The following is a 27,002-nucleotide window of genomic DNA, read 5'->3' on the forward strand; positions in this document are numbered from 1 at the left end:
TCCAAGGAAGGCATCCCCTGGCCCTGGCCCCCCATTCCTTATGCAGCAGTGAGCCCCACTTGCCTGCTCCCCCAAACCGCTCCTATGGGGAAATTCTGGAGCCCCTGCTGCTTCCAGGCCCTGGACGAGGCTCCAGATGCAATCCAGACCTGGCTTCGATCCACCACTGCCAGACCCCGATGCAAGGGGCAAGATCTGGAGAAGCCTCTGGAGGCCGGGAGGGGACATCTTCCCTCTCCGCTGAAGGGCTGTGCCATGTGCTCTCTGCAGGGGCCATCCCCTGGACCAGTGGGGCAGAGAGGTAAGAGCACTCCTAGAGCGTCTGGGGGCTCGGCGGGTGTGGAGTCTCCTAGCCTCTCCCCTGAGCAGGAGCAGCTGTGGGCTGCACTCAGAGCTTCCAGGAACAGGGGGGTACACTCACGCACGTTCACGGGAAGGTGCTGGAGCTGCTCATGGAGGAAAGGAGACCCAGCAGCCAGGATGGGGAGACTAGGTGGTCTCGGGCAGTTGGCAGGTGCCGTGCTGCGGCATCAGGACGGACGGGCTGCACGGGCCTGGCTGGCCTGACCCCACGGGGCTGGGAGCTGGGGGTAAAGTCCCAGCCCAGCTTTGCCTGGGCTTACTGTCTGTGGGACTGCAGGGTTGGGGAGACTGTGGTCAGCCTGGGAAAGCCAATGCTGGGCTTTTCACAGTTAAAGCAGTGGAAAAGGGGGAGTAAGGGGAGCCTCACAGGTGTGGCTGAAAACCCCAGCTGGGCCCCCTGTGAACTGCTGTCAACAGCCCAGCTCAGAGCAGCCCCCACCCCCAGACACCATCCGGGCTTCTCCTTCCATTGCTTGTCCCCCAGCAGTGGGAGGGCCTTGGAGTGCGCTTGGGCACCGGGGTCATCCCATTTCATTGAACAGAAAACAGAGGCTGGAGGAGTAACCACTCTCTCTCCTTTCTTAGCCACATCGGGCAGCTCCTGAAGGCCAGAGCGGCTGCTCCAAGCTTGGCAGGGTTCTGACTTTGCTTTCAGGACCCTGACTGAGAAACACCTGTCTAAGGCCAGTGACAGCATAGTCAGGCCAGGAGGTGAGCCCTGGTCCCAGTAGCTGGACCCCTCTTGGAGGACCCCTGTTGGCTATATGCAAAAGGGACTGACAACTTCTCCTGCAGGACTGCTGTGAGGCCAGACCTTGTGAGCCCACCCTGCCCAGAAGCCTCTGCGGATTGCTTACTTCTGTGTGTGGCAGTTTCTATGATGGCAGCTTTTCACAGCAGAGTCAAAGGGTGAGACTGACCCTGTGTTTCATGCCCTGGAGCAGGACCGCTGCCCCGAGAGGCCCCTGCACATGCACCCCTCCCCTCCATGGCAGCCTGCCTTTCTCCAGGTGCCCACGGCTCTCCTTCTATCCAATGGCACACCTGGCCCACAGCATCCACGCTGCCTCTGTGGGCTATGCAACGTGCCCCCTCATCCTGGAGCCAGGCTGCAGTCTCCCGGCCCCGGGCCAGGCTCTGAACATCAGGTGTGTCCGGGCTGGCAGCTCAGGCCCAGGCCACCTCGGTCACTTCCTGGGCCAAGACCGCTCCTGACTGCCATCACCCCATCTGGCCAGAGCTTTCTCAGGGTTGACACTGGCTTTCCTCTCCTCCTCCATGACCATCTCGGCTCTATAGATGGCCCATCTGAGTTGGGAGATGGAGTGCAGTCTGCCTCTAAATCTGGGCCGAGGCTCAGAGGGGAAACGGTGCTAGAGGTGGTCAGGGGCCGCTCACCCTGCTCCACCCCCGAAGTGCAGGTGGACAGACAGCTGTCCGTGAGTCCCTGGGCCAGGCACCAGGCCAAGGACCTCTCATTCTTCAGTCTGAATCTCCACCATGACCCTAGGACAGAGGCGCCTGGGCCTGCTGCCTCAGGAAATCAAATCCCAATTCACAGGGGCTCTAGCATCACCCCTGCCTCCCAAATATGACCACTCGGTAAGAGCCCACCCGCTCCAGGGGCTTTGGCCCTCGGCGCACGCAGTGGCTGTGGGCAGCAGATGGGGGCAGAGTGGAGTCCGGGGGCTGCTGGGTCCTGAGGGGCAGCTGGGATGGCCCCGCGGGGTGAGGGGACCCCTGCTCTGTGAGAACGGGCTGTCATTCCCCTTCCCTGGCAGCAGGGTGTGTGTGTGTGTGGGGGTCTCTGCTTCCACAACCCCCACTGTCAGAGCAGGGAACAGGTGCTCTGCCCCCACTGGTCCCCACAAAGCGTTCAGGGTGAGATTAATTTTGATCAAAGCAGAACAAGTCAGGACAGAACACCTTGGGCTTGGTTTGGGGCCCAACAGGTCTGCTGTGCTGTGTTTTGTCAGAAGCCCTCACGGTTTCTGAGCTTCTGGGGTCCCCAGATGCCTGTCCTTCTTGAATGGGCAGGGCTGATGGGGCAAATGGGAGCCGGGGCTAAAGCCTCCCCCCGGGCACTTCCCATGTGTCCCTGGGCCCGGGGGTCCCCACCCTCTGGGGTGCTGCCTGTCATCTACCTCTGGTGTCCACGCTTCTGAGTAGGGCTGCTGGCTTCCCGCCTTCCGGTCTGATCTGCTCTTGCCCTCTGCCCGCTTCCCCACACCGTTCCAGGCAATCCACGGAGTCCGGCGGACGGTGGGGGGACTCGGAGGGGCTCTTGGCTCCGTGGAGCACAGAGCACAGACAGACCACAGATGGCGAGTGCAGAAAGCTGTGTGTGCAACATGTTCCGGAACAGAGGAGGCAACCCCGGCTCTGCATGGAGAAAGGGACGAGACTGCTCTCCCCCGAGGCGCTGGCCCTGAAGCTGGGCTGCAGGAAGCCTGCAGGGCTTCCTGGGACGGGTAAGGGCGGGCCGGCAAGAGCAGGGATGCTAGATGACACAGCGGGGGTCTGTTCCAGGGGAGAGCGGCCTAGGAGGCCTGGAAACACAGGCAGGGGCCCATGTGCCCGGCCCTTGTCCCAGGGCAGGAGGGCAGCCTTGGCCAGAAAGTGGGGACCCATCCTTGAGTAGCATGTATCTTGAAGGCCGGGATACGGGCTCCTTAGAGCCCTGTAGCAGCTGGAACCCCGAGAACACAGAGATGGGGCTGGATGACAGCCGTGCCACGGCACCCCACACCCGGTCTCTGCACCTCTCTGTGGAGCAGCTCTGGCCATTGCAGACTCTGCCGTCACTGCATGTGGACCGCTGCAGGAAGCACCCATTCCCCTGGGGATCCTCCCAACCATCTGGCCCACGGGGCCCAGGTAGACACGACATCATTGCCTGGCTTTGGGGACCTCAGGCCACCGTCCACCGCACCTGGTCTGCAGATGGGCGTGTCACCAAAGGCCGGCCCCTGAGAGCCAGTGGGTTTCCTCTGCAGACATCGCTGAAGGGAAGCTGCCTTCCTGCTACCCTGCGCTGCAGGGACACCATGACGAGGAGCCTGCCCAAGATAGGAGCAAACTGACAGGAGAGCGGCACCAAGAGGGGACATCAATTAGGGCGCTGGATCCAGCCATCCCTGACTGGATCTTCAACTTTTCTGTGACATGACTTAATAAATGATTCTTTTAGCTTAAGCCTGTTCGGGCTGGGATTTTCTCTCCGGCAAACTGGAGTCCATACTGATGTATTATTTGTGCCAGTTTGCAATGCCTGGGCTCAGAAATCAATCTCAATGAGAAATTTCCTAAAAATTACCTTGTCTCCATGAGGTGAAACAGACTTAAATACCATATGTTTGGGCTAGACCCAGAGACTTCCTGCTCTACACACCTTGCTTTGCAGATGAGGCCAAGCGAGTCAAGTAACTCACCCAGGGTCTCAATCATTCATTCACAAATACTGACCCGCCCTGTGTGGTCATATTCTGCACATTCACCCTGCGGGCAGGACAGTCGAGTTCAGGGCAGAGTCAGCATGAGGACCCAAGTGTCCTTCGTCCTAGCTCACAGTGCGCCTCTCTACACCATGATGCCTCAAGGCTGGGGCCCAGAGTGGTCAAGTGACTTGCCCATGGTCACACAGCCAGTACCTGGCAGAGCCGCCTACAAACGGTGGACTCTCCTTCGACTCCAGAGCAGCTACCATGCACACTGAGAAGCCTGCTTCCCTGTCTTCTCCACCAAACACCAAAGACTCCCTGACTTCGTCAGCCGGGGCCGTGGCCCTGCCCCTCCCTGAGTCCTGCAGCTCGGCCCAGAGTCCCGGTCAGTGCCTGTCTGCATCCGACGTGGGCAGGCAGGTCTCGCCCTTTCTCCCCCGGGGGGCACAGCACACCCTCTCCCGGTGTCCACCAGGCTGCCCTGCCTCTGTCCTCCGTGTCCTCGACTGGTCTCTGGAAGCCTGTAACCCCCGTTACGGTGGAAGGAGCAAACACACAACTCCCTTCCTATCTCCCTCCCTGCACCCATCCGAGATTGTGCAGGGGGCGCAGAGCGGCAGGGACACGCACGCGGGGCTCTTCCTGTGTGGTGCTTACAAGGATCCCCTTGCACGGAGCCTGGCCCTCAGCGCTTAGCAGCTTCTCTGGTCCCTGCCCCTGCTGCCTGCCCACCGGACCGACGGGCCAGCATTCCTCCTGCCTGCCTCCCCTGCCGCTCCTGCACGCTGGCTAGCTGCCCCCTCCCCTGCCCAGGTGCTGTGGGAGGCGTGGGGAAGGACACTCGATGGAGAAATGTGCCCACCGCACGCGTGTGCCTGTGGCAGCAAGGGCACTGGGGTCACTGCAGCCACGGGGCAGATGCCACTGTTCTGCGTCACGTGGCTTCAGGAGGAGGCACCTCTGATTAGCCCTGTCCCCCACCTGCTCTGAGGCACGAAGTCCACCCGCTTCATCTCACCCCATCTGGGCGCTTCCCAGTGCCCAGGATTCCTGCCGCTGCTCTCTGCCTCATGCTCGTGGGAGTCTGGGGACCTCTGTGTGCAGGACAGCAAAGGCCTTCAGGCCCCCTCCGGTCCTGAGCTCGGGATGAGGAGCATTTTGACATGAGTGGTCATGGTCCCGTGAGGAGGAAGACAGGACAGTCCCATCTGGTAACGAAGGTAGAGGTGTCTACACAGTGCCCGAGAAGCTGGGCACAGAGGGAGAGAGCTGGACCTGTACCAGGGAGGGGGTCGGAGAGAGCTTTCTGGAGGAGAAGCGCCCGGAGTCGGGTCCTGGGCCGGAGGGGGAGGAGTCAGGGCTAAGAAGGGGAGCAGTGCTCCGGACACTGAGTGAAGGACGCTCAGCAGGCTTTAAAAGCACTTCTTAGCATCTCCTGCCAGTGCCCTCAGCAACATAGCTGGCTTGTCAGAGCACACGCGTGGGGTCAGACGGCCCTGGAGCCTGGGCTCCTGGGTGGGGTCCCCCTTTCCCTTCTGGGGTTATGGGGTCCAGGAACCTGACACCGGAAGATGTGGGGAGACAGCACAGGGAGCGGGCGGGGGCCGGGAGGAAGGCCTCTAGAGCTGGAGTGGGGGGCCCTCCCAGAGAGCGAGGGAGATGAGGGGCCCCGGGGAGCAGGAGAGGCCCGCACCCCGCCTCAGGGCCCGGCCCCGGCTGCAGCGTCCTGGGCTCCCCCTGCGCGCTAGGGCGTGCCGTCAGCTCGGTGCTGCTGGAAAATACCTGTGCACCGCGTTCAGGCAGCTCTCCCCACAGAACAAGCCGCGTGTCCATCGACGGACGGGGAGAGCCGAAACGCGGGCGTGCACACGGCGGAGGGCTCTCCAGCCGTGAGAAGGAACGAGGTGCTGACACGTGCTAGCGTGTCCAGTGAACGAAGGCAGCACGAGAGCACACATACCGTGAGGCGTTCAGCACAGATTCCCAGAGGCACACAGCAACCTCCAGGAAGCGGGACAGGGGAGGAGGGGGAGCTGGAGGGCAACGGGGCTCCTCCAGCCGCACCGTCCGCTTCTGGGGCTGGGGACAGCTGACTTCACGCTGCGCGCATTGAACCCCGAGGTGCGCCAACCCGCCAACGCGGTGCAGAGCACGGAGCGGGCTTCAGGCCCGTGGGGACCTGGCCGGCTGACGCGGCTCCCTGTGCCTGCCCGCCTCCCTCCCTGCTCCTGTCCTTTCCTTCGATGTCTGCCCTGGCCCAGGCTCTGCCTCCAGTGCCCTGGGGCCCTGAATGCAGGCCACCCACGGGCGGTTCAGGTGCCCCGTTCCAACTGCCCGGTCGTGTGCTCCCCTCAACCCAACCCCCGTGCTGACCGATGTGGGCCCAGGTGCCAGAGAGGATTGGAGTCCCCACCTTCTAGAAGGCGCGAGCTACGAACCCATCCCCCCGCTGCCTGTGTTCCTGCTTGGCCGCAGGAGGGAGGGAGGATCCTCTGAGGGGAGGCGCATCTGCCAGAAACACCGGCCGCCCAGCCCCCACCCTGCTGGCCTGATAGTCCTGGGGACAGACGTAGAGAGACGCCAACACAACCTATGCTCCAGGCATCGTATTTCACTCATCCTCACTTGGGGCAAATGTTGCTTGATGGTTCCAGAAAAATCCTGCTAAGTTAGGCCCCCAGTGCTGTCGTTTGGTTTATAACAGTAAGCTCTCCAAATCTCGAAAGGTCACCTGACAGGTTTCTGCGGGCCGGCCCGAGGCCCAACCGCCTTCTCCTGCAAGCCTGGGGCTCTGTCCTCGGAGGGAGTTCCCATCCTTAGTGGCCTGAAGCGCAGCCCTCCACCTGCCCCAGCTGACCCGAGCAGGGGCCCCAGCAGAGGAGGGGGAGAGCTGGCCGGGAGCCCGATCTGCTCTCAACGCCACATGACGTCTCTCGGGGAGCCTCCACACGAGGGACAGCCCTGGAAACAAACTCAGGGCCGCGTCTTATCTAAAAGGGGTACAAACAATGATCCACCTGGCTTTCTGAGTCCTGAGAAGGGGCTGTGACCAGGAGGTCAGGCTGATGTGGGGGCCGGGCCACTGCTGGGGTGCCGCAGGAACCATGGGCAGCCGAGCACAAACTTCCTGGCAGAGGCCAAGGTCCCCGCGCGCCTGGATTCCTGTGAGGGCAGCAGCCTCTCCCCGGGAGCACGTCCTGGGACGCACGAGAAGGGCTCCATGTGTGAAACAAACCCTCGGGTCTGAAAGCACGACTGGACGGGTCTCTCTGGCCGCCGGGTCAGCCCAGCCCTCGGCAGATCCGTCTCTCCCGGCAGGGACCTGGAGCCTCCTCATCACGGGCACGCTGCTTAGCCCGAGAGCTTCCGGCCAGGCCTCCTGGAGGGCAGGGACGCCCAGAGCTTACCAGCCTCGCCGACGAACACCTCCACGGGTGCGCTGGCCGGACTCTCGCCGATGATGTTGTAGGCCGTCAGGATAACCTCATAGCGCCGGTATTTCTTCAGACCTGCAGGTGTAAGGAGACAGGGGTCAGCTGGCCCGGGACCACCTCCCCATCTGGGAACCATACCAAGGGGCCGCGGGGCAGGCCATGTGCATCCCCAGAGGGTCTGTGGAGCGGCCTTTTGCTCCTTCCCCAAGCCCCGGACTAACAGCCACCAAGGCACGGCAGCAGACCTGTCCCACTCTGCGCTCAGGGTGAAGACGGCAGCAGGCCGTCTTCGGAGAGAAGAATGAAGGTGGCAGAACATGACGTGGGCTTGCCTTTGGTCCGGAATCACTCCGTAGCAGCAGATGGGGAAGGACCCCGGCACTTAAGGAGGAAATACGCTGGCAACGCAAAGGCCTCTGAGTTTTTAACAACCACATTCCAGAAGACAAGGGCGTGTGAAGCCACATACACAGGGTTCCACAGGCGGAGCCTGAGTGACAGGATGAAAGTAGCTGACCTGTGAACCAGAACATTCTGGAAGGTTCTCTGGCTGGTTAATATTGCTTTCCTGAGGCCCTACATGCGGGTCTGACCCCTGAGTGAATGGTGACTCAGGCCAGGCTTCAGATCTCACCTCCCGGGGAGCTGCCAGTCTGCAGAGGTTCAGTGAATCGGAACACCAGGTTCCTGCCCCCGCCGGCTTCACGGACTTGCCCACAGAGCGGAGCAGGGGCCGCCCTCTCCCACTCTCAGCCTTGCTGGAGCTGAGCTGCCTAACGCGGCTCGTGCACCCGCCTGGCCTGTTCGTCCTCACCCCCAAACCTGGGACCGTGCGGCTCCTCAGTGTCAACTGAGACAAGCCAGGGTGGACATGGATGAGGGCATGGTCGGGGCCCCTCTCCGTCTTCATCACCTGGCCTGCAAAGCCTGGAGTGTGGTCTAGCCAGGGAAGCCTCGTCTCTGGAACCCGGGCCGCACCTAACTCTCTAGGCGGCTCCTCAGCCGGGGAGTGTCATGGTGGACGTGGCGATGGGTGAGGAGTGGCGGCTGGATGGGGACGTGGGGCGGATCACAGATGGTAGAGCCATGTTTGGGAAGGAGCGTAGAGGAAAAAATGGCTCATGTGAATCCCCCTTAAACCCTGGCCACCAGGGTGGGGCCAGCTGCCTGGGAGCTGCCTGGGATGCAGAGGGATGGCACTGGTCCGCCCCGGAGAGTGCCCGCACACAGTAGGGCCTCGGGAGGGCCGGCCGCTCCTCCTCCCCCTTCCCGTATCCACATGCCAGTCCTGGGAAGCTCTCGCACGGGAGTCACATTTGGGGGCCCCCTTCGCCCTGCATTTGGACCATGAAACCCTCTGAGGACCAGAAGCGCGAGGGCAAGCAACATGGCACAGCCGGGGGCAAGGGATGATGAATGGGCAGCCGAAGTGGGGTGAGTGCACGCAGTGGGGTGCTACTCAGCCCTGAAGAGGAAGGGTGTCCCAGCCATGCCCCAGTGGAGATGAAGCTCGAAGGAGAAGAAGCCAGACATAGCGGGACAAGTACTGTGTGCGGTCCCTGGAGGCCTCAGATGCAGAGACAGAAAGAAGAGGGTGGGCGCCGGGGGCCAGGCGGGGGAGCGGTGGATGTTTCATGGGGTCGGAGGCTCAGCCCGGGAAGAGGGACGGGGCCCTGGAGGCGGGTGCTGATCGTTGCACGCAGCCTGAACGTGCTTAATGCTCCCAAACTGCACGTTTAGAAACGGTTACGATGGTAAATTTTGCGTATATTTTACCACAGTTAAATAATGAGTAAAAGGAAAAGGTCAAAGGGAACCAGACAGGACATCTGGCTCTGTCTGACTTTCCCAAACTCAAAGACCAGCTGTCAGTCAAACCCCTTCCCAGCCTCTGCTTCTGGAAATTTCCTGTGTGCCCGATGGTTTTGGTGTGTTGAGAAGCGGCGTTGGAGAGGGGGAGTTCCAGAAATTAGAGCCATTAGTCCAAGCTGCTTTTCACTTGGTCCCCGTAGAGGCCAAGTGGCGCGGGCCCTGGGCTGCCCCGCGGTCATGGCGCGTCCCGCGGAAGGCGGCGTGCACTTACGTGTTAATTCATACGTCGTTAATGTGGAGCTGTTCACCGTCTTGAAGCTGCTTTGGGCTATTAGGGGCAAGCAAAGCAGAAAGGCAGTCAACCGGCAGGAACAGGTACTGCAAATGCAGGCTGCAGGCACGGCGGGCCGGCCGAGCTTGGAAGCCGCTGCCCGTCCACACTGCCGCCTCCACACTTCCCATTAGCTCACTGGGGTCCCTGCACTGCTTCCGGAGACAGCCAGACCCCCCCGGCCCGCGACAGGTGGGGTCCGCGCTCCCCCTCTGACTAAGTGCATCAGACGCACATCCGGCCCTCGAGAGGACAGGAAATGGGTTTCTCCCGGGGCAGCAACTTTTCCAGATACCCCTTGGCAGGCACGGTTGTCGGCCTACCTGTGCTCAGGTAAGAGCCCTGCTCTGATAGGGCCGGGCAAGCCACAGACCGAGAGCACCTGTGCAGGTGAATGGACCCAGCCGCATCCTGGGTCCTTTGATTTTGCTACAAAGCCCAGGTTCTGTCTGGCCACCAGCCAGGGATACCTGCGGGGCAGGGATGGGGTGTGGCCAAGAGCACGGGAGACAAATGAGCCACTTGTTCCGGTCAGCCCCACTCCTGGGATAGGCCGGGTCAAGCTGCTCCCGTCAGCTGCCCTGTGACCCCAGCAGGCCCAAGGCACAGCCTGCTCTGTGGTGGGAGGTGGAGAGAGCAGGGATGTGGTCCCTGAGCTGCACATTCTGAAGCCACAAGGATGTCGAGGGGCAGGGAGGATCTTCTGTGACACTGTTTGGGGGATGCCCTCTGACCCCTACTGAGACAGGAGGGTGGGGGAAAGCAGCGGCCTTTCCAGAACTTCCAGAAGCTGCCTCAATTGCTGTTGGTTCTGAGTCGTAGCCCGAGCCAGAGGTACTGGGGAGAGTGGCTGAGCAGGTGGATAGGCTCTGGGTGAGAGGGGTGTGCATGCACCATGAGGTTGGGGGGCGGGGGACGCCCGACTGGACCCCATCAGAGCAGCAGGCTGTAACCAGCCTCTGTCCATTCCTCCCCTCCAGATGGGCTCCACACGGGGCAGCAATACGATGCCCCTGGAGGGCCTGGCTCATCTCCTCCCTCCCCGCCACAGCCCACCAGCCTCACGCAGGCGGGTGCTCCTGGCTGGCCCACCAGGAGGCCCCATCCAGGAGCCCCTTGGCTCTCCCTGCCTCCTGACCACTTAGCTTTGCCAGGCCCTTGTAAGTCATGCCCTCCCTGTGTCCTCGGCGAAATCCCTTTTCCCTGACAACCCATCTCAAATTGCTCCTCCTCCGAGAAGCCTTCCCTGATCTCCCTTGGGTGCAAGGCCCCAAAGCCCAGGAGCTCTCCGTGGACCACCACCTATCCGTGCATGCCTGGGCTGTCCCGGAGACCTGCCACCCCAGTGGCGGTGCCCCCTGGGGGCGAGCCACATCTCCTCTGACCCTCCAGGGCATTTCCCACCATGCCTTGCACGGAGCCAACGTGCACAGGGGTTCCTCTCCTGGGTGCACGGTGTGGTGCCTTTCCCGGGACGGGGAAAGCGTCTCACCTGCGAGCTCGGCCCGTAAAGCCGAAGGGGTTTTGAGCGTCTTGGACACGGTGGCCGAGGCTGCCTCTGACTCTAGCTCCCGGTAGTAGATCCGGTAACCCTGCAGAAGGCCGTTCAGGCTCTCGTCTCTTGGAGGCTGCAAATACATCACGGTCAGTCCGCCAGTGGGGCCTGGCGATCTCCGCTTCAAGCTGAATCAGTCAACTGTGCTGGAGGAAGTCACTGATTCAAACAGGTGGTTCTTGGTTGTTTATGGACAAAAAGGCAGGTGCCGCATTCACGAGGAGGAGCACAGGGGGCCCCCAGGTAGAGGATCAGGCTCTGAGAGCCCAGGCTTCCTGGTGCTGGTGTGTGGGCATGTGCACTCATCCCATGGACAGCCCCCCAGAATACTCGCAGGAGTCCCAGGCTAAGGCAGGGACGACGGTCCAGGTCGCAGGTGGGCGAGGAAGCTGCCCGTCGCCTGGCGAACCCAGAACTCTAAGGGAACTATGCATGTGGGTTGGTTCTGCATCATCCACCGGCTGGCCCCACCTGTCCCTGATGGCCACCCAGGCCCGTGGCAGGCTCACTGGGCCCCCCAGTGACTGCTCTGCCTGCCAGGTCACCCCCACTCTGCCCTGACTCAGACCTAAGCTGGAACCCCCACGGTCCCTCCGATGTCAGCTGGCATACGAAGGGCCTAGGGTAGGGTAGGAGCTCATTCGACATTTAGACACCCTGAGGAACATGAATGGCGGTGGACGGGCCCTGAGGCTCAGAATTCAACCCACACCGGGCTGCACACTGGGGTGCCCAACCCACGTTCTCCCTCCCGTCAATTTTGTTGATTAATGAGTCTGGGGAGGGCCACGGCAGCCACAGTGCCGGCTCTGGGTCCCGTGGCTCCTCTGGAATGCTCAGCAAACAAGAACAAGAACTGCTCAAGCTGTGAGCAGACAGATGGACAAAAGGCACACCCAGGACCCCTGGCTGCAGCAGGGTCGTGAAGCTTGTCCACGGACAGGGATGCATGCCAGGTTCCCTGTGACGCCCACCCAGCCGCTGTCTATAGGGTACCACCAGCCTCTTAGTAAACACTGTCCTGGTTCCGCAGTAGAGGCCACAGCTTTGTTGTAGGAAAACCCCTTTGCTGTGGGTTTTGTCTTCCATAAAGATACGTTGGTGTCCTAACCCCCGGTACCTATGGATGCCACTGTATACGGGCACGGGGTTTTGCAGACCTTGTGGTTGAGAGGAGGTCACACTGCAGCAGGGAGGGCCCTAATCCAATGACTGGTTTCTTTTTTGGAGGGCAATTTGGTTTTATTTACCAAGGTTTTCAACGCACTTGCGCCTTTTAATCCAGCAATTACACTTCTAGAAATCTACCCGACATAAACGTTTGCCTATATGGAGTCCTGAGTCCTGCTAATACAGGCTAAAGCTACCAATCCCTCCAAAACCCCAAAACAAAGTATCGATGGGTCTTTTCAATGACACCCAAAGACAAGAGGACTACCTTCAAGCTTGAAAATCACTAAGAGCAAAGCTGCTTGCAAATATGGCAAACTTTGGATGGATGAACATGAGCAAGGTATTATAAGAGATAATTCTCACGGGGAGCCCAAGTGTTCCACATTATCAGTTGCTGAAGATGAAGACAAAGCATATTTTGAGAAGCAACTTAGGATCCAGCAATCATTTGACAAATTCTGAGGCAATAAGAAGATCCAAAGGTCCTTAGAAGAGGAGAGGAATTTGGACACACCCACAGGGAGGGCTTCAAGTGAGCACAGAAGCAGAGACAGGAGTGATGCCTTGCAACATTGTGACTTATAAGAATATCTATTTAGTCATTCAGATGAGCCATATGTTTTTCATATAGTGTCTTTGTCCAGAGTGACCAAGGTGTCTCTTGTCATGTTAATGAGGATGTGGGCTGGTTGCCAGGAGAACCAACCTTGTGATCAGAGGGTTGGAACTTTCCGTCCCACCCCTGACTTCTGGGGTCAGGAGAGGGGCTGGAGGTTCAATCAATGGCCAATGCCCAATGCTTTCATCAGTCAAGCCTGTGTCATGAAGCCTCCACAAAGCCCCTAGAGGATGGGGTTCAGAGACCTCCTGAGTCCATGAACACCTGGAGATCTGGGGAGAGAGCATGGAAGCTCTGTGCCCCTCCCCGAGACCCTGTCGTGTGCATCTCTTCCATCTGGCTATTCCTGAGCTATGTATCATTTCATAATCAACTGTTTCCCTGAGTTCTGTGAACCGCTCTAGCAAATTAGTCAAACCCAAGGATGGGGTCACGGGAACGTCTGATTTAAGCCAGTGGGTCAAAAACAGAGAGGACAACCTATATTCGTGATTGGCGTCTGCAGTGGGGGGCCGTCTTGGGGACCGAGCCCTCACCCCGTGGGATCTGATGCCATCTCCAGGTAGAATCGAGTTGGATTCCCAGACCCCCTGCTGATGTTGCGTGTTGGTGTGGGGAAGCCTCCACACGCACACTTTGGAACTGGGGCCAGGAATGCATTTACGCACCTACCAGCTAGGGACTGCCAACGGTTGTCACCAGCAACCAGAAGCCAGGAAGGAAGCCGACCCCTTGGCTTTGGACTTCTGGCCTTCAGACCTGTGCGAGAACGCATTTCTGTTGTTCTAAGCATATGGCCTGAGCTAACTTGTGGCGGCAGCCCCAGGACATTGGCACATCTTTGCCCCCAGACTCTTGCTATGCAATTCTTACTGCCTGAACCCAGGGACCAGAAGGATGTGGGTGCTCACATGAATCCTGTTCTCTTTCAACCCTTGCTACTCACAACCCAAAGAAACCAGCAATGTAGCCCAGATAGCCAGACATACTCATACAGAGGCAGCTAGCCACGGTTTACATGCAGGCCTGTACCACAGGGACATGGTGTGCCTGGTAAGTTCAGGATGTCTTTGACCATGAGAACTGCTCATGTCAACTCAAGCTACCGGCAGCCCCTGATACCCTTCCTGAGTCCTTTGCAATGCCTCCAACTCGTGAGGAGCTCTATAGTGTGTCATCTCCCCCCACCAGATGCAGAAAGGCATAACTGGGAGACGTGAGTGTGCTTGCCTTGCCTTGGTGATCCATGTGCATCCCTCATGGAAGGGCTCCACATGTCCTCAGCACGACGCTCCTCCTGGCCCCTGGGACGCTAGACCCCAGTGTGGGACACATTCTGTGTTGAAGTCCCCCGTGTCCCCCACAGTGTGTGCCAACGCCCCATAGCCACCCTCAACCAGCACGAGGCTGTGATCCGGGAGGAGCTGTTTCTGTGGGCTTTCCCTTTTCCCGCTTGATTTTGGTTAGCTGTCCCCAGCAACGCAGGGGACCTTCCCTTCTGGCTTGGGCCAGCTTTGCAGGACTATGGAGTCCAGGGATTTTGATGCCAGACCAGTCTCTTCTGTTTTGCTTTTGGCCTTGTGGGGTTGCCCAATTTAGCCAATAAAAATACAGGACACCTAGTTAAATTTTAATCTTCGTGTAATTGTTGATCTGAAATTCACATTTAGCTGGGGACTGGTAGTTTGTCTGGCTAACCTGCTCCCTCCCCCATCTCTAACTGCCTTCTACCCAGGGCACCTGTGATGGGATGTGGGGGTGGGGCAGGTGAACAGTGGCGTGGGGCAGGGTCCCTGGGACTTGGGTGGGTGAACCCTTCCTTCCAGCCCCTGTTCCCAAACCATGACTGTGCCCACCTACTCCAGCTGGGAGCCCTCTGTCCTCTCACTCAGCAAGAAAACAGAGAGCGAGGGCCTCAGGAAGCTGAGCACTGGCAGGAAAGGGAGAACCGGCGGTGAAGTCCACGAGCCTGGGGAGAGGGTGATAGGCTGGGGTTTTCTTGTGGGTTTTATTCTATTTTATTAAATTTCCCCCATTTCCTACCAACTTTGATGGACAAAACCTTTGTGTTCAAAAGGCCTGGAGAGTGCCCGCAAGGGTGCATCCCTGCGTCCTGGGCTGTGCTCCCTGCCCATAGACCCCTGTGTTCCGGTCCCTCCATTACCATGGGGTGTGGCCCACAGGGTTCGTGTTCAAACCACTCCCTGAAGCACTCACAGAGTTGCTTTCAGAACAGCTTCCAGGTCCCCCAAACCCTGCTTTAGAAACTAGCTCCTGTGGTAGGCGGTAGGGAGCATTCGGTGTTACTGCTGATTGGCGCCAGGTACGGTGTGGGTGCACGTGCCTCCCTGTGGGCGTGGATCCAGAGGGGACCGTGTGCGCGTACACTGCGTGCACACACACATCGGCTCGTAAGGAGGGAAGGTGGTCGCGACAATCTGCTTCTTCAGCTCTAGTCCTGGGTTTCTGACTGGCCGCACTTGAGAATTAAAATCCTAATTCCACGGGGTTTCCTTCAGACACAGCTATTGCCACGTTGTAATAGAGAGCTTATTTAACCTCTTTCTTAAAGAAATATGATGGATGGAAAAGTTGGAAAAAAATTGATGTCTAAGAATGAAAAAGAGACGTTGCTTCATCCCATCACCTAAATTTTACAGAAAGGGTACGGGAAGTGACCTCCCACAAGGAGGGCAGAGTGAAATGCTCCCCAGATCCAGCGTCTCTGTCCTTCGGGATGGCAGCTTGGTGCACAGGCCGTGAGGGAGTGCAGACAGCTCTGGGCCCCTGTGTTACCCCTGCAGCAAGGATGGGACACCGGGAAGGTCAGAGGAGCTCCTACTAGGTGTTTGCTCACACCGCGTGCACCACTGGAGCTCAGGGAGTAACACACAGGAATCCTTTGTGTCCACATCCAGCTTTCCTCACAGCACTTCCTGCACCCTGGGAGCCTCGGGCCATCCTGGCTGAGCGTCCCCAGGCACTGTCCTCGAGTGGCAGCGAGGAGGAGTGACAGGGGTCTGGGCAGTGATGGTGAGACATGCTGCGCTCCCTTCCCGGGGACCTGAGCTGACCGGAATCAGAGGGAGGGTAGAGGTGGCTGGGTCTATGTAAGTTACCAGCCCAGCGATGTCACCGCTGCTGGGTCACCCCCGCAGCCTCCCTCACAATCCTGGGGTGTGGTGGTGGCAGCCTCAGGCACAAGCGGAACCCACCCCCCCCCCCCCCCCCCCCCGCCCAGGGAGGCTGCAGAGGCCCCAGGGTCTGACTCTGCAGATGCACAGGCCTGAGACATGATAGCTCGAGGGTAATCCACTTCTCGTGGAGAGAAGCTGGGGTTTAGCTCACCCCAATTATCAACAGCAGGAAGTTGGGAGTTTGGGAAAAAATTGTTCTCACTGGGGACCACATAGGGTTCTGCAACAGGTAGCAAACACCCCACCCACGGCATGTGTGTCCATGCTCATCCTGGGGCCGGAGGACAGAGGGGAAGGGCCGAGGCCATGGATCCTGGGCTCACGAGCATTTCTAGCCAAGGAGGAGAGGGTGCTTTTGAGGTGTGAGGAGAAGGCAAGCCCATGCCCATAGGCACAACCACTACCCGCAACCAGCCAGGAAAGGCCCTAGCGCTGCCCTCCCCGCAGAAGCCATCCGGGCTTGGGGGACAGGTGGCCCCGTAGCCCGGGCGTGGCCTCATGAAGGCTGCCGTGGGTCCTGGCCCCAGGAAGGGCAGGCTTCACAGAGATTCTGGGGCCTGCCTGCACGGGATTCAGAATTGGGTTTAACCACACTTTCTATTCCTAGAATTTGGAGTAAACCCACCTGTCATTTATGAAAGACTCCGGACCTCCTGGGAGGTATCAGGAGGGCAGCTCCGTGTGACACACGGAGAGTTCTAGAAGCCATGGGTCGTGGTCAGGCTCTGGACTTGAGTCCTGGCTCCTTGCAGTGTGGGCCTGGGCTGGTGACTAACCCTCCCAGGCTCAGCCCTGGGCCCACAGCAGGTGGAAGTCTGGCGAGATGCTGTCTAGAGCCTCCTGTGACTCTAAACAGAAGGTTCTCTTCCAGCCACAGACCTGCTCTTCAAGCCCTTAGTCCTGACCGCGCTGCTGTTTCTGATTCCATGCTGCCTGGAGGCAAGGCTGGGTCTGTGTCTTTTCGTTTCTATTTCCCTGCAGCACCTGTGACAGGCTTTGGTCATGGCAGGCGCTCACTCGGTGCTTGTGGGAGTGACATCCAAGATCACCCCATCTGTGGTTGGTTTCTTCGTGGACTGGTCATCTGTCCGGGAGATGCTTGAGCACAGGAGGCCTTACAAAACCTGGCTCCAACGTACCTCCCCTTGACACCCAGTGCTGAGTCCCAGGGGCTGTCACACCTCTGAGCCTTTGCTCCAGCTGTGGGTGATGCCAGGATGCCCATCTCTGCCCTTTTGCTGAGGCTTGGGGGGGCATTCATCCTGCAAAACACAGTCAGAAGTCCTCTCCCAGTTCCCCGTCCACTGTCTTCCCATTACTGCGTCCAAGGGCTCAGCCCAGTAAACAGAAGCTCTTCAAGGCCTGGAGTCTGTCTTGTCTGCCTCTGGGTGCTCAGGACCCCACACAGGAGCTGGTCTTCTGCAGGGTATGGAGCCCGTGTGAGAGAAGGAACAAACCCCAAAGATGTCCTGAAGAGGCCCTGCTGCCTGCTCCCCTCTGTCTAGGTGGCCGTCACGTTCCTCCTAGGAAGGCGCCTATGACAACACCGAATCCACCCTCTGCTGAGCCCAACATGTAGGATGTGATCTATCGCTAACAAATTTTTTGTTTTGTTTGTTTTTTTTTTTTTGCTAAAAAATGGCCTGACAATCCACTGTCTCTAGCCCCCCAAGGAACTACACTTGAGTGACAGACCATACGAGCCACGGGAACTTTCAGAGTAGCCAGCTTCTGTTGTGACCAATTCAGAAATGCCGGTGTCTATTGTGAGCTGCCCTCAGTGTGAACAAAATACCGCCACTGTCTAGAATACACACTCAAATCCTTAGATTTCAAGTCGCGCTGGAACCCATGAAAGGCAGAGATTGATTATCCTACCAGGAAAAATCAAACCTGACAGTTTCCACGGAGGAGACATTTAAGTGGGTCACCAGCCTTGAAATTACAGGCGGTGTTCACATTTTTAAACAAATTACTGGAAGAAAAGGGGTTTACAGGTGAAACATTTCATTTGGAATGCAAATCTATATTTAAACATAGTCTCTTTGTTCTGTTCGCTCTGATTTAGTAAATTACTCATAATTTTAATTATACTTCAATTGCTTGGCACTTGACGCGCAATTATTTCTACAATACATCATATTGACCACCTCCTGCTCTGGGTTTTTTGCAATTAGTTTGTTCTACTGGGCCCTAAACGGGGACAGCTGATGGACACACGTGCCAAGTTCCTTTGGTACAGCTCTCCGCCATTCACAGAGCTGTCCAACCTCAACCATGGGGCTCGGAGCCCCGCGTGCTCGGGGGCCAGGATGGCGGGGGCTGACAGCCACCGTGTGGAGGCAATGGCCCGTCCCAAGCCTCCAAGCTGCCTTTATAGAAAAGGAGGTTACCTAGTTCCTGGCTCGCCAAACGCCACGTCTACAAAGGAAATTTAGCACAGTAGAGAACGCCAATCTTTGGGTTAAATTAGTGGAGAGTGGGAAGCAGAAACCCTTGGGACCTTGAATTTCCACTTTGAACGTCTCCCCCTCCCACCAAAGGCCCTGCTGGGAGTCAGGGCTGTGAGACCTAATGGGTCTTTCATCAGAGACCTTGAAGGTCACCTTCGACCTCCTATGTTTACAGAGGAAAAACGGGGAGCCAGAGAGGCCTGTTGGGGTCGCGTCATCCACTGGCAAACTCGGGTCCACGGACCTAGAACCAGTGGGGCCTTGAGACAAGCTGAGGGGACACGGCCGCCCAGAGGCAGGGTTGGGAACCAGTTCCCGTCCTGTCCCCACGCTGGTGAGGCTGGAAACTACACATCGCCAGGCAGCGAATTTCCACGTTCACTTGAAGACATTTGAAACTGTCTCTTGATCACCTTTAAGGGTTCCCTCACCTCTGAGACGTGTCACTTGGCAGAGGAGTGAAGGAGGGGCCCGCAGCCACTCCATCAATACCTGGAGATTCTGTGTGCCTCACGGAGCCCAGGCTGTGAAAGTCCCGCTCTTGTCCCTCCTGGAGCGGCCGTGTCAAGTCTGTTCGTTTGACCTGCATGGAATTTCCACCTGTTCTCTTTGCTCAGGGTCAAACTGCATGTGCGTAGAGCTAATACCTACCGATGCCACCAAGTTGCCACATAAGTGGAGGCAGCAGGAACCTTCAGCGGTTAGGAGCCACCACCTGAGAGTTCAGGAAGCCCCCTCACAGCTGGTGCACGCACCCCAACCCTGGTCTTCCTGCCCTGACTTCCTGCCCAGCACCCCTGCTCCATTAGCAGCCCCAGGAGGCCGGGGAGGGCTCCTGACTTCTCTCCCCCTTGCTCCTTGCTGGGCACCAGCCCTAGCCTGGAGGGGTCTCCCTCAAGATCTGTCCCTGCCTACAAGGCCCGTGGAGGTGGTCCATTTAGGACAGGTTCCCCGAAGGCCTCCTCTGGGTTTCCTGGCACGCCCACCCACGCCCTTTGGCCCCTCCTTTTGCAAGGGAATCCCTTCCGGTTCTCCTTTCTTGCCAGCCTCTGTCCCCGGCTAGGCACGGCCTCTGCCTCTCTAAGGCCATGTCCAGGCCACAGTTTGCTCTTGGTCCCTACATCTCCTGGCCTCAAACTGTCCCCTCTCTCTTGCCTGGTCTGGATGTGATGCTGGCACTCTCCTGGACAATCTCGTCAACCTGGAGGAAGAAGCTCAGCGGCACAGACCCCTCTGTGGACCACCAGACTACCGTGGCCGCTGCTAGGCAGACCTCACCTCACTGTGGCCGTGCACACAGACCAGGGCACCTGCTCCCACCTCCCTACCCCACGACCCCAGCTCTAGGCACTGCCCTCTCCTGGAAGGCCACCCCATTCTGGTCTCAGGAGCTTCCCTTGCTGGCCAGAGCGCCTACAACATTCCCATCGCTGCCCTTGGCCCTGGCCCGTTGCTGTGTCTTTCTGGCCTGGCTCCAGCCCGGCTGCTGAACCTGACCCCCCAGCCTGGCTGAGCCCTCTCCACAGACCCGTGAGCACCCTCGCTGGGTTTGCCCTGGGCCGGGGCATTCCTCCTTGCCAGTTCTGCCCTCTATTTTTTTGTCTTCCATGTACACTGCTGTTGGCAAAAGTACCCAAATTGGAAATAAGGCCAAGAGAAGCCAGAGTGTCCTTTCGACATCATATTACAGCGCTGTTTCAGGCCCACCAACATCACTCGATTGTCTAGGACAAGATGCCCTGATTGGACTGTTCATGGAGGATTAACACCTGGAAGGTAGGCAGGATGCATGTAACCCTGTGGGTATTTTCTCTGGTAGTGGACGCTTCCTGGAGGAAAGATCGCTCCTCAGGCTACCGTTTCACGGCCCTGTTGGACGCCACCCAGTTGTGTGTGTACCACGGAGGCCTCGCCGGGCCGTCCTTCCCCAAATGCCTGGAACATTCAGCCCCAGATGCCCTGCACCAGCCCTGCTGTCCTGCTTGCCCCCCCCAGGGAGCTGTGCTCAGGCTCCTTCCCACGGCGCAGCTCAGGGGGTCCACGGTGCTCCCCCCCCGCCTGCGGGCATGCCAACATGCGGTGTCCTGTGACCCACTGCCGACCCTCAGATGCCGACATGGGGCGCAGCAGGCGGGCAGGTTCCAGCCTCTGACGCCGGTGCAGGAAACACCCTGCCCTTCCCGGCCCTTACCCGCCACTGGATCAGAACAGAGGAGGTGGTGTGCGGTGTCACTGAGACAAAACTTGGAGGCTCTCCTGGAACTGGAATCCAAGAAAGAAAAAAGTGAGGGTTAGCTGGTTCTGCCTGTTCTTGGCTGCCATTCTGGAGCCAGCTCCCTCCTGGTTCGGGGACGGCTCGGTGGTGGGGGTGGGAAGCCGGCAAGCCAACATCCGCGCCTCCCCCGCTTCCCCATGGATGGATGCCCTTCCCCGCCTGCGGAGCCCGTTCCCGCCCGGATAGAAGGGACGGACCCTGATGGAAGTGACCAAGATAATGCTCTGCCTTTGTCCCCCCGCCCCCTGCGCTCCCAGCAGACCCACACAGGACACACAAAGGCGCTTGGCTCTCTTCCCTGGGAACCCTGCCTGGGGAGCCTTCCTGCTGTCCCACATCTTCTCAGGGGCCCTCCCTGGAGGAGAGGCATCATTCGTTGGAGGTACTTAGGTCAGAGAGGCTCTGGACGGGACAAAGGGTCAAGCCAGGACTGAGTGCTCTTGGTTTCAGACGCGAAGGGAGGGAGGCTGGGGCAGAGGGATGGCTGCCGTGCTCGGGGCAGCGGCCTTGGCTGCTCGGCTCTGCTCTCTGGGGGGGATTCGGTCAGTTTGGCTCTGCCCGTGGCCGTGCCCTGCACGCTGGAACCTACAGTCCTGCACCATCTGTCTGTCCCGTGGGCCTCCTCAGACACCCCTTCCCTACCTCTGCTCCCACTTAACCCGTGCGGCCCTGCCGGCATGCCGGGTTGGCCCCTTCATGGCTGTTCACCATCAGATGCTTGCCAAGAGTCACTGAGCGGAATGACTGAGGCCGTTCTCCCCACCTGGCACCCACTGACTGTCCGAGACTTGGCCCCTCGGTTACCTGCCCTCTGAGTCTCCTCCACACCTGCCAGGGCGCCCAGCACCTGGGACACGCTGGTATCAGCCACACCTGCAGCACCCCCTCCTGCCTTCCGGGGGTCCTCCACCCTGTGCTCTCTGGCCTCCTGAGGTCCATGGTGGACCCTTATTCAGCTTTCTGGATCATGCTGGATTGAGGGGGTCTCAATATCCCAACCACCATAACAAGGCAACGTTTATCAGCAAACCATCCACACGTTGAAAGCCTCCCCACCCCGGCCCAGGGCTCCCCAAGCCCCGGAGCCTGTCCCTCTCAGTGGATCTATGGTTCTGGAGACAATACGGTGCAAACAATGCAGTCAACTGCTAGAGAAACGGCAAATCTCAGAAGAGGAAGATTAACAGGATAGGTACGTCAAAAGAAATGATTTAAATATCAAAGGACTGAGACAGGCCTTTCGGAACCTGGAGAGGCCCTCGAATGCTTTTTTTCAAGAACAGGCCAGTTCTGAAGGAGCCTGAGCCCTGTAAGGGCAAAGGGAGTCTGTGGTGTCCTGCTCACCCGCTTGTGATTTCCTCAAAGACTCGCCAACAAAATCAGCTTCTGTGTTTGCCTCTTTCTTCTAAGAATTAGTGCTTACTCCCAAAGAGAACCCCAGTTGTGTTAAATGTAAGATTAAAATACGAGCCACAAAGACAACCGCAGTTTCTCGAGGGGCCTGCCCCGGTGGCGGGCAGCCTGGGTGTGCAGCAGAGGAATCTCTGCGTGAGGCCGAGAGGCCAGAAGGGTCCCCCTGAACCCCTCTGCTGGTCCTCGGCTCACCTGAGGCCTCATGTTGGTGCAGCCATGCTCCCAGGTCATAAAGGAGAAAGACTGAAACATGGGGAATGAGTACCCAGTGCTGCGGGGTGAGCTGAGGGCTCAGCCTCGCAGCCCGGGATTCGAAGACGCAAGAGCAGCCCTCGTGTCCTAAGTCGGTCTGCCACCGGGCCTGGCAGGACTGGCACCCGAAGTCACAAGGGATCTTTGGGCCTGCTCCTCTGAGGTGGGAGAGCGCGCTTAAGAACCACCTGGAGATTTAGGGGATCTCACTTCCAGCCCTTCCCTGTGCTTCTGTCAAATGGCAAAACTGCGGAGTGGCTTGTGGATGAGAAAAATGGGGAAACCTCTCAAAAACCAGCTACCCTTCCACATTTATTTTTAATGACCCTATAAATTATTCAATGTCTAGGATGCTAATGGATCGTAGGGGTTTGGAAGCCAATCAAAGGAACCCGTTCCACTTGTGAGCCCTTGAAGTTGGCCTCACGGCCCCAGGCTGTATGGGGCGCTCAGAGCGGTCCGCTGCTACCCGAATGCCCCTGCTCGCCAGCCACGGCCCTGCCTCCCCTGGGTGACCCCTTCCTGGCTCCGATGAAAGTGGGGCCTCTCTCCGGGAGCCCACGTCTCAGGGTCCAAAGGCGGCAGTCGGGCAGGGGTCTGCGTCTGCACGCCTGCCTGGGGCCCAGCTGGCTCACCGTCCTGCAGCGTGGTCACCGCGTCCGTCTCCATGCTGAAGTCACTGTCCCCGATGTCATTGGTGGCTTTCAGGCGCAGCTTGTAGGAAGTGAAGGGCCTCAGCCTGAAACACAGAAGAGCTGTGAGGGCCTGAGCCCTTCCCCTCTGTCCTAGCCCACGCTCTGGCCACAGGGAGCGGGCAGCCTGGAGGAAGAGGCCCTCGCTCGGTGACCGGGAATCGGTCCTGCCCAGGGAGGGGCCCTCAGGCGGCCGGCACGGTCCTCCGGCCTGCCCCCAGGGACGGAGCGGAGTGCGGAACGTCCTGGCCCGGGGTGGCGGTTTCACTCGGGGCTCCTCCTGTCACTAGAGCCTCTCCTGCAGAGCAAATCACCGCTCTCTGAGGGACGCGAGAATTTCTCAGGAGGAACTAATTACTACAGCCCTCGCACGACTGGGAGCGATTCAGAGCGTGAGGCGAGGGCCTGCAAGCGCGCCTTCGTGGAGGTCGTGCCCGCCGTGTGCCCAGCCAGGCAGTGCCTGGGGTCACCGCACAGCAGCTCTGGGGGTGGACTCTGCGATTCCCATTGCGGGCATGAGAAACTCGAGGCCCCGCCCCATTGAGCCCCTTGCCCCTGGCTTGCCCAGGACTGGAAGAGGATCTGGTCTCGAGGCAGCCTCTCTGCTTCACCGAAGACCGAGGTAATGCCAACTGTCCATGGGGGAAGGCTCCTAGGGGATTTAAGGGGCCCTAATGCCCCGGGTGCACAGCCCGCTGCCACCGCTCAGGCCTCCCTGCCTCCCTCCATCGATGCGGTCTGTGTGGACGGTCTCCTGTGCTGAGCTCTGTACCACACAGACTCCGCACAGGCTTCTAAGCAGACCAGCTCTGGTCTTCCTCGGGTCCCTGGCTGTCCTTGCCATTACTTCCGAAGGAGCGGATGAGGAGACCCCCCACCCCTGTCCCGCTGACAGTGGCTCTGTTTTGGGTGAGGCTCGGCCCACGTCCATCGCCCAGACCAGGAGAGCAGGAGCGGCTCTGGACTCGGCCTGCTTCCTCAGCTACCAGCGGGCAAACCCTCACCGCCTCCAAGGCGGTCCTCTGTCCCCCCTCCTGGGCCAACCTGTAAACTCGTGGGTTTAAACTGAGCCCCGTGGAACCCTGGAGGCTCTGAGGGGTCCTCTAGGAGACCAGGGGGTTCCCATATCCCCAAACCCCCATCTGGTTTGCAAGTGGGGTCTGGGTAATCCTTGGTCTAGAAGGATTCTGTGTTTTCAAAGACTGATAACCATCTCTGGACACAGGATCGGAAGAATCTTCCTCTGACTCTGTTTTCATACGCACCCCCGGCCTAAGACAGGATTACAGTGGTTCTCTGTTGGCCGACACCTCAATGGATGCTCTTCCCTCAGGCCCTCCGCCACCCCAGCCTGCCCTGCCATGGCTGGTCCGCGACCACAGGCCTGTCTCCTGGCCTCCCTATGCCCCCGTTGCACAGCTGGAGAAGCTGTGCTGGGCAACCTTGCTTTGGCCCTGGCTGTCCTGGGGTGTTTCCAAAGTTCCACCCTTAACAATGGTCTTTGCTCCCGGTTTCTGGGAGAGCTATCCTTTATTAAGTTAAAACAAATAACTTCCCATCTGTGCCTAGCTTCCTAGGAGCTCTTTTATCTAATTCTGGTGACAACCACATGGTTTTCTCCTTTGGTTCCTGCCTCAACCACCTGAGGCCCACATTTGCATTAGCTTCTCCTTCGCAGATTGGAAGGCAGCCCAGGGTGGTTGCCAGGAGCATGCACTCTGGAGCGTGCCTACACGTTAACCCCTGTGTAACCTCGGGCACGTGGATGAGCCTCAGGCTCCTCACCCGGGCTGACCGGAGCACCAAGATCCTGAGGTGGTCGTGTGGCTCGTGTTCAGGAGAAGCACTTGGAAGAGACTCTGGCATACACGGTGTGCCCACTGAATCCTGCCTGTTCTTATCATCAGGACCCTCTGGCCGCAGCTCAAGTGGCTCCAGGAAGAGCCCGTGCCCAGCACGCTATCTCTAGGGCTGTCCATCCCCTCACCAACCCCACCATGATTTGTAAGTAACCATTTGCCTCCTTGACGACTGTCTGCCTTCCCCGTAGGGACAGGGACTGAGATGGCCTCCTTTACTGCTGTGCCCTGAGCACCAAGAACAAGGCCCAGCGCCCAGGAGGTGCTCGGTGAGTATCTGTGAAGGAAGGGAGGAAGGGAGGGAGGAGGGAAGGGGGGGAAAGGAGGGAGGGGGGGGAAGGGAGGGAGGGGGTGGGACGCAGAGGGGTGAAGAGAGGACGCAGGTCACAATCAGCATGGTGTCTGGCACGTGTCGGCGCACCGGAAACGACCCTCGTGCTTGAATTTAGTGCTTACATTTGCTTAGCACGTTACATGTAGGACACGTGTCGCACGTGTCATCGAGCCCTTTGTGATTAGCACCTCCCTGTTCTCTAAGGCTTTGCTTTCGGGATCGGAGGCCAGAGCCAGCTCCTCCGTCCCACCTGGGCACACGGCAGGGTGAGGTGCACGCGTGTCAGACGGCCGGAGGAGTCCGCCCCCGTCTGAGGCCAAGGGGAGGGTGCGTGGCGAGCAGGAAACCGAACTCCCAGCGTTAGGCCCGTTTCCCAGGCCCGCGTCGTTCACAGGACCGTTAGCTGTCTGGGGCGGGGGGCGCAGGGCACACGCGGGGCGCTGAGCTGCAGGAGCTCACCCTCACCTTGGGGTAGGAAGCCCCCCAGGAGGCTGTGCGGGGACCTCGGCCCGCGGCGTGTGTCTGCTGACAGGCGGAGGGGGCCTGGAGGGGACTGACCACGGCGTCTCCCAAGCCAAATCAGACTGTCTGCTGGCAAACATGGCCCCCTCCTCTCCAACGTGAGGTCCCCTACAGAGAGTTCTCTGTATGATCTCAGGAGGCCCCGGGACAGAAAAGGCCACTAGAGATTTTCTCCTTTCTTCCAGATGGTTACACAAAGGGTGACGTTATTTTTAGCCACAAGCACATTCTAACTAAGCTAAGTACCCAGTGCACCAGAGTGTGGTTTATGAAGCCATCTGGGCATGCTGGGCCATGCCCCTGACCCTTGGGGCCATGCCGAGGAGCGGTGGGGGGGGGGGGGTCCGGGTTCCGGAGCGGGTGGCGCCGGCCAGCAGCCGTGATCTCCTCCAAGGGGCTGAGAGCAGGGACTCCCGGGCCGTGTGGCGGCCGTTCCGAGGGAACCAGGAGTGCTGGCAGGAGTGAGCGGGACAGCTGTGGATGGCCTTCTCAGTTGGCGGCCGGGTTGCTGCCGTCCCTTACAGAGGCTAATCTCAGGCTCCCGGACTGAGGGGAGCGGCGGGGTGGTCGCTCCGTCTCCGTCTCTCACACGGGAGGAAGCCAGGCTTCGTGAGCTTACATGGCAGACCTGCCCCGGCCCCACGGCTCCCGATGGGCCGACGGGTTGCTGAGGGCCTGCTGTCTAGGTGAGGACACCCTGGCTCCTCGCGGCTGCAGACCCACATAGGTGGGCTGGGTGGTCTGCGGCTGCGAGGCTTTGAGCCACGGGCCCAGCGAACGGCAGAGCTGGGGACCGTGAGGGACTCCGGCTTCCCTCTGGAGGAGCATGCTCATGCCTGAGGCTGTCTCCCCCCGCAACTGCTCATCGGGCGAGCTCTGGCCTGCAGGCCTGCTGCGGACAAGGGACAGTGTGTGGACCAGCGCATGGAAGCTGCTGAAAGGGACACAGTGTCGGGTGACAGCAACAATGCGGTAACCACTGCAAAGAAGAGCCCGTGGGAGCTCTAACTCCCGGAGCCCCCAGACCAGGCCACAGAGGTGAGCACTGCCCAATGCCGTTCCAGTCTCCATCTCCTACCGTGCGGAGCGTAAAAAAAGACGGAACTGTAACTAGCTTCCTTGAAGCTAACTCCCCCCCACCCCTGCACGCATCGGAGTTACTGATGCCCTTCCCGCGGGGGGCCCGGCGGTGCCTCTGGCCCTGCTGGAAACAGCCCCTGTGCTCGGGGACCGTCTGCGCTCGGCTTTCAGACGCCGCTGGTGCTCCCGGGAGCGTGT

The 27,002-nt window shown here is 59.3% G+C and overlaps 1 protein-coding gene across 5 annotated transcripts in view; it reads right to left on the minus strand.

Moving 5' to 3' along the window:
* SDK1 (sidekick cell adhesion molecule 1) overlaps window positions 1-27,002 on the minus strand; it is an 887,311-nt gene that overhangs the window by 56,730 nt on the left and 803,579 nt on the right. For 4 of the 5 annotated variants that reach the window (XM_027612937.2, XM_027612941.2, XM_027612942.2 and 1 more), the window contains 5 exons: window positions 22,953-23,056; window positions 20,569-20,639; window positions 10,873-11,008; window positions 9,321-9,377; window positions 7,211-7,312 (listed from right to left, as the gene is read on the minus strand). In XM_027612937.2, the coding sequence (XP_027468738.2) occupies window positions 7,211-7,312; window positions 9,321-9,377; window positions 10,873-11,008; window positions 20,569-20,639; window positions 22,953-23,056 (470 nt within the window). The remainder of the gene's footprint in view (window positions 1-7,210; window positions 7,313-9,320; window positions 9,378-10,872; window positions 11,009-20,568; window positions 20,640-22,952; window positions 23,057-27,002) is intronic. The other variant, XM_027612939.2, reaches the window with a different exon arrangement.

Source organism: Zalophus californianus, chromosome 10 (assembly GCF_009762305.2).
Source record: "Zalophus californianus isolate mZalCal1 chromosome 10, mZalCal1.pri.v2, whole genome shotgun sequence".
Taxonomy (NCBI): domain Eukaryota; kingdom Metazoa; phylum Chordata; class Mammalia; order Carnivora; family Otariidae; genus Zalophus; species Zalophus californianus.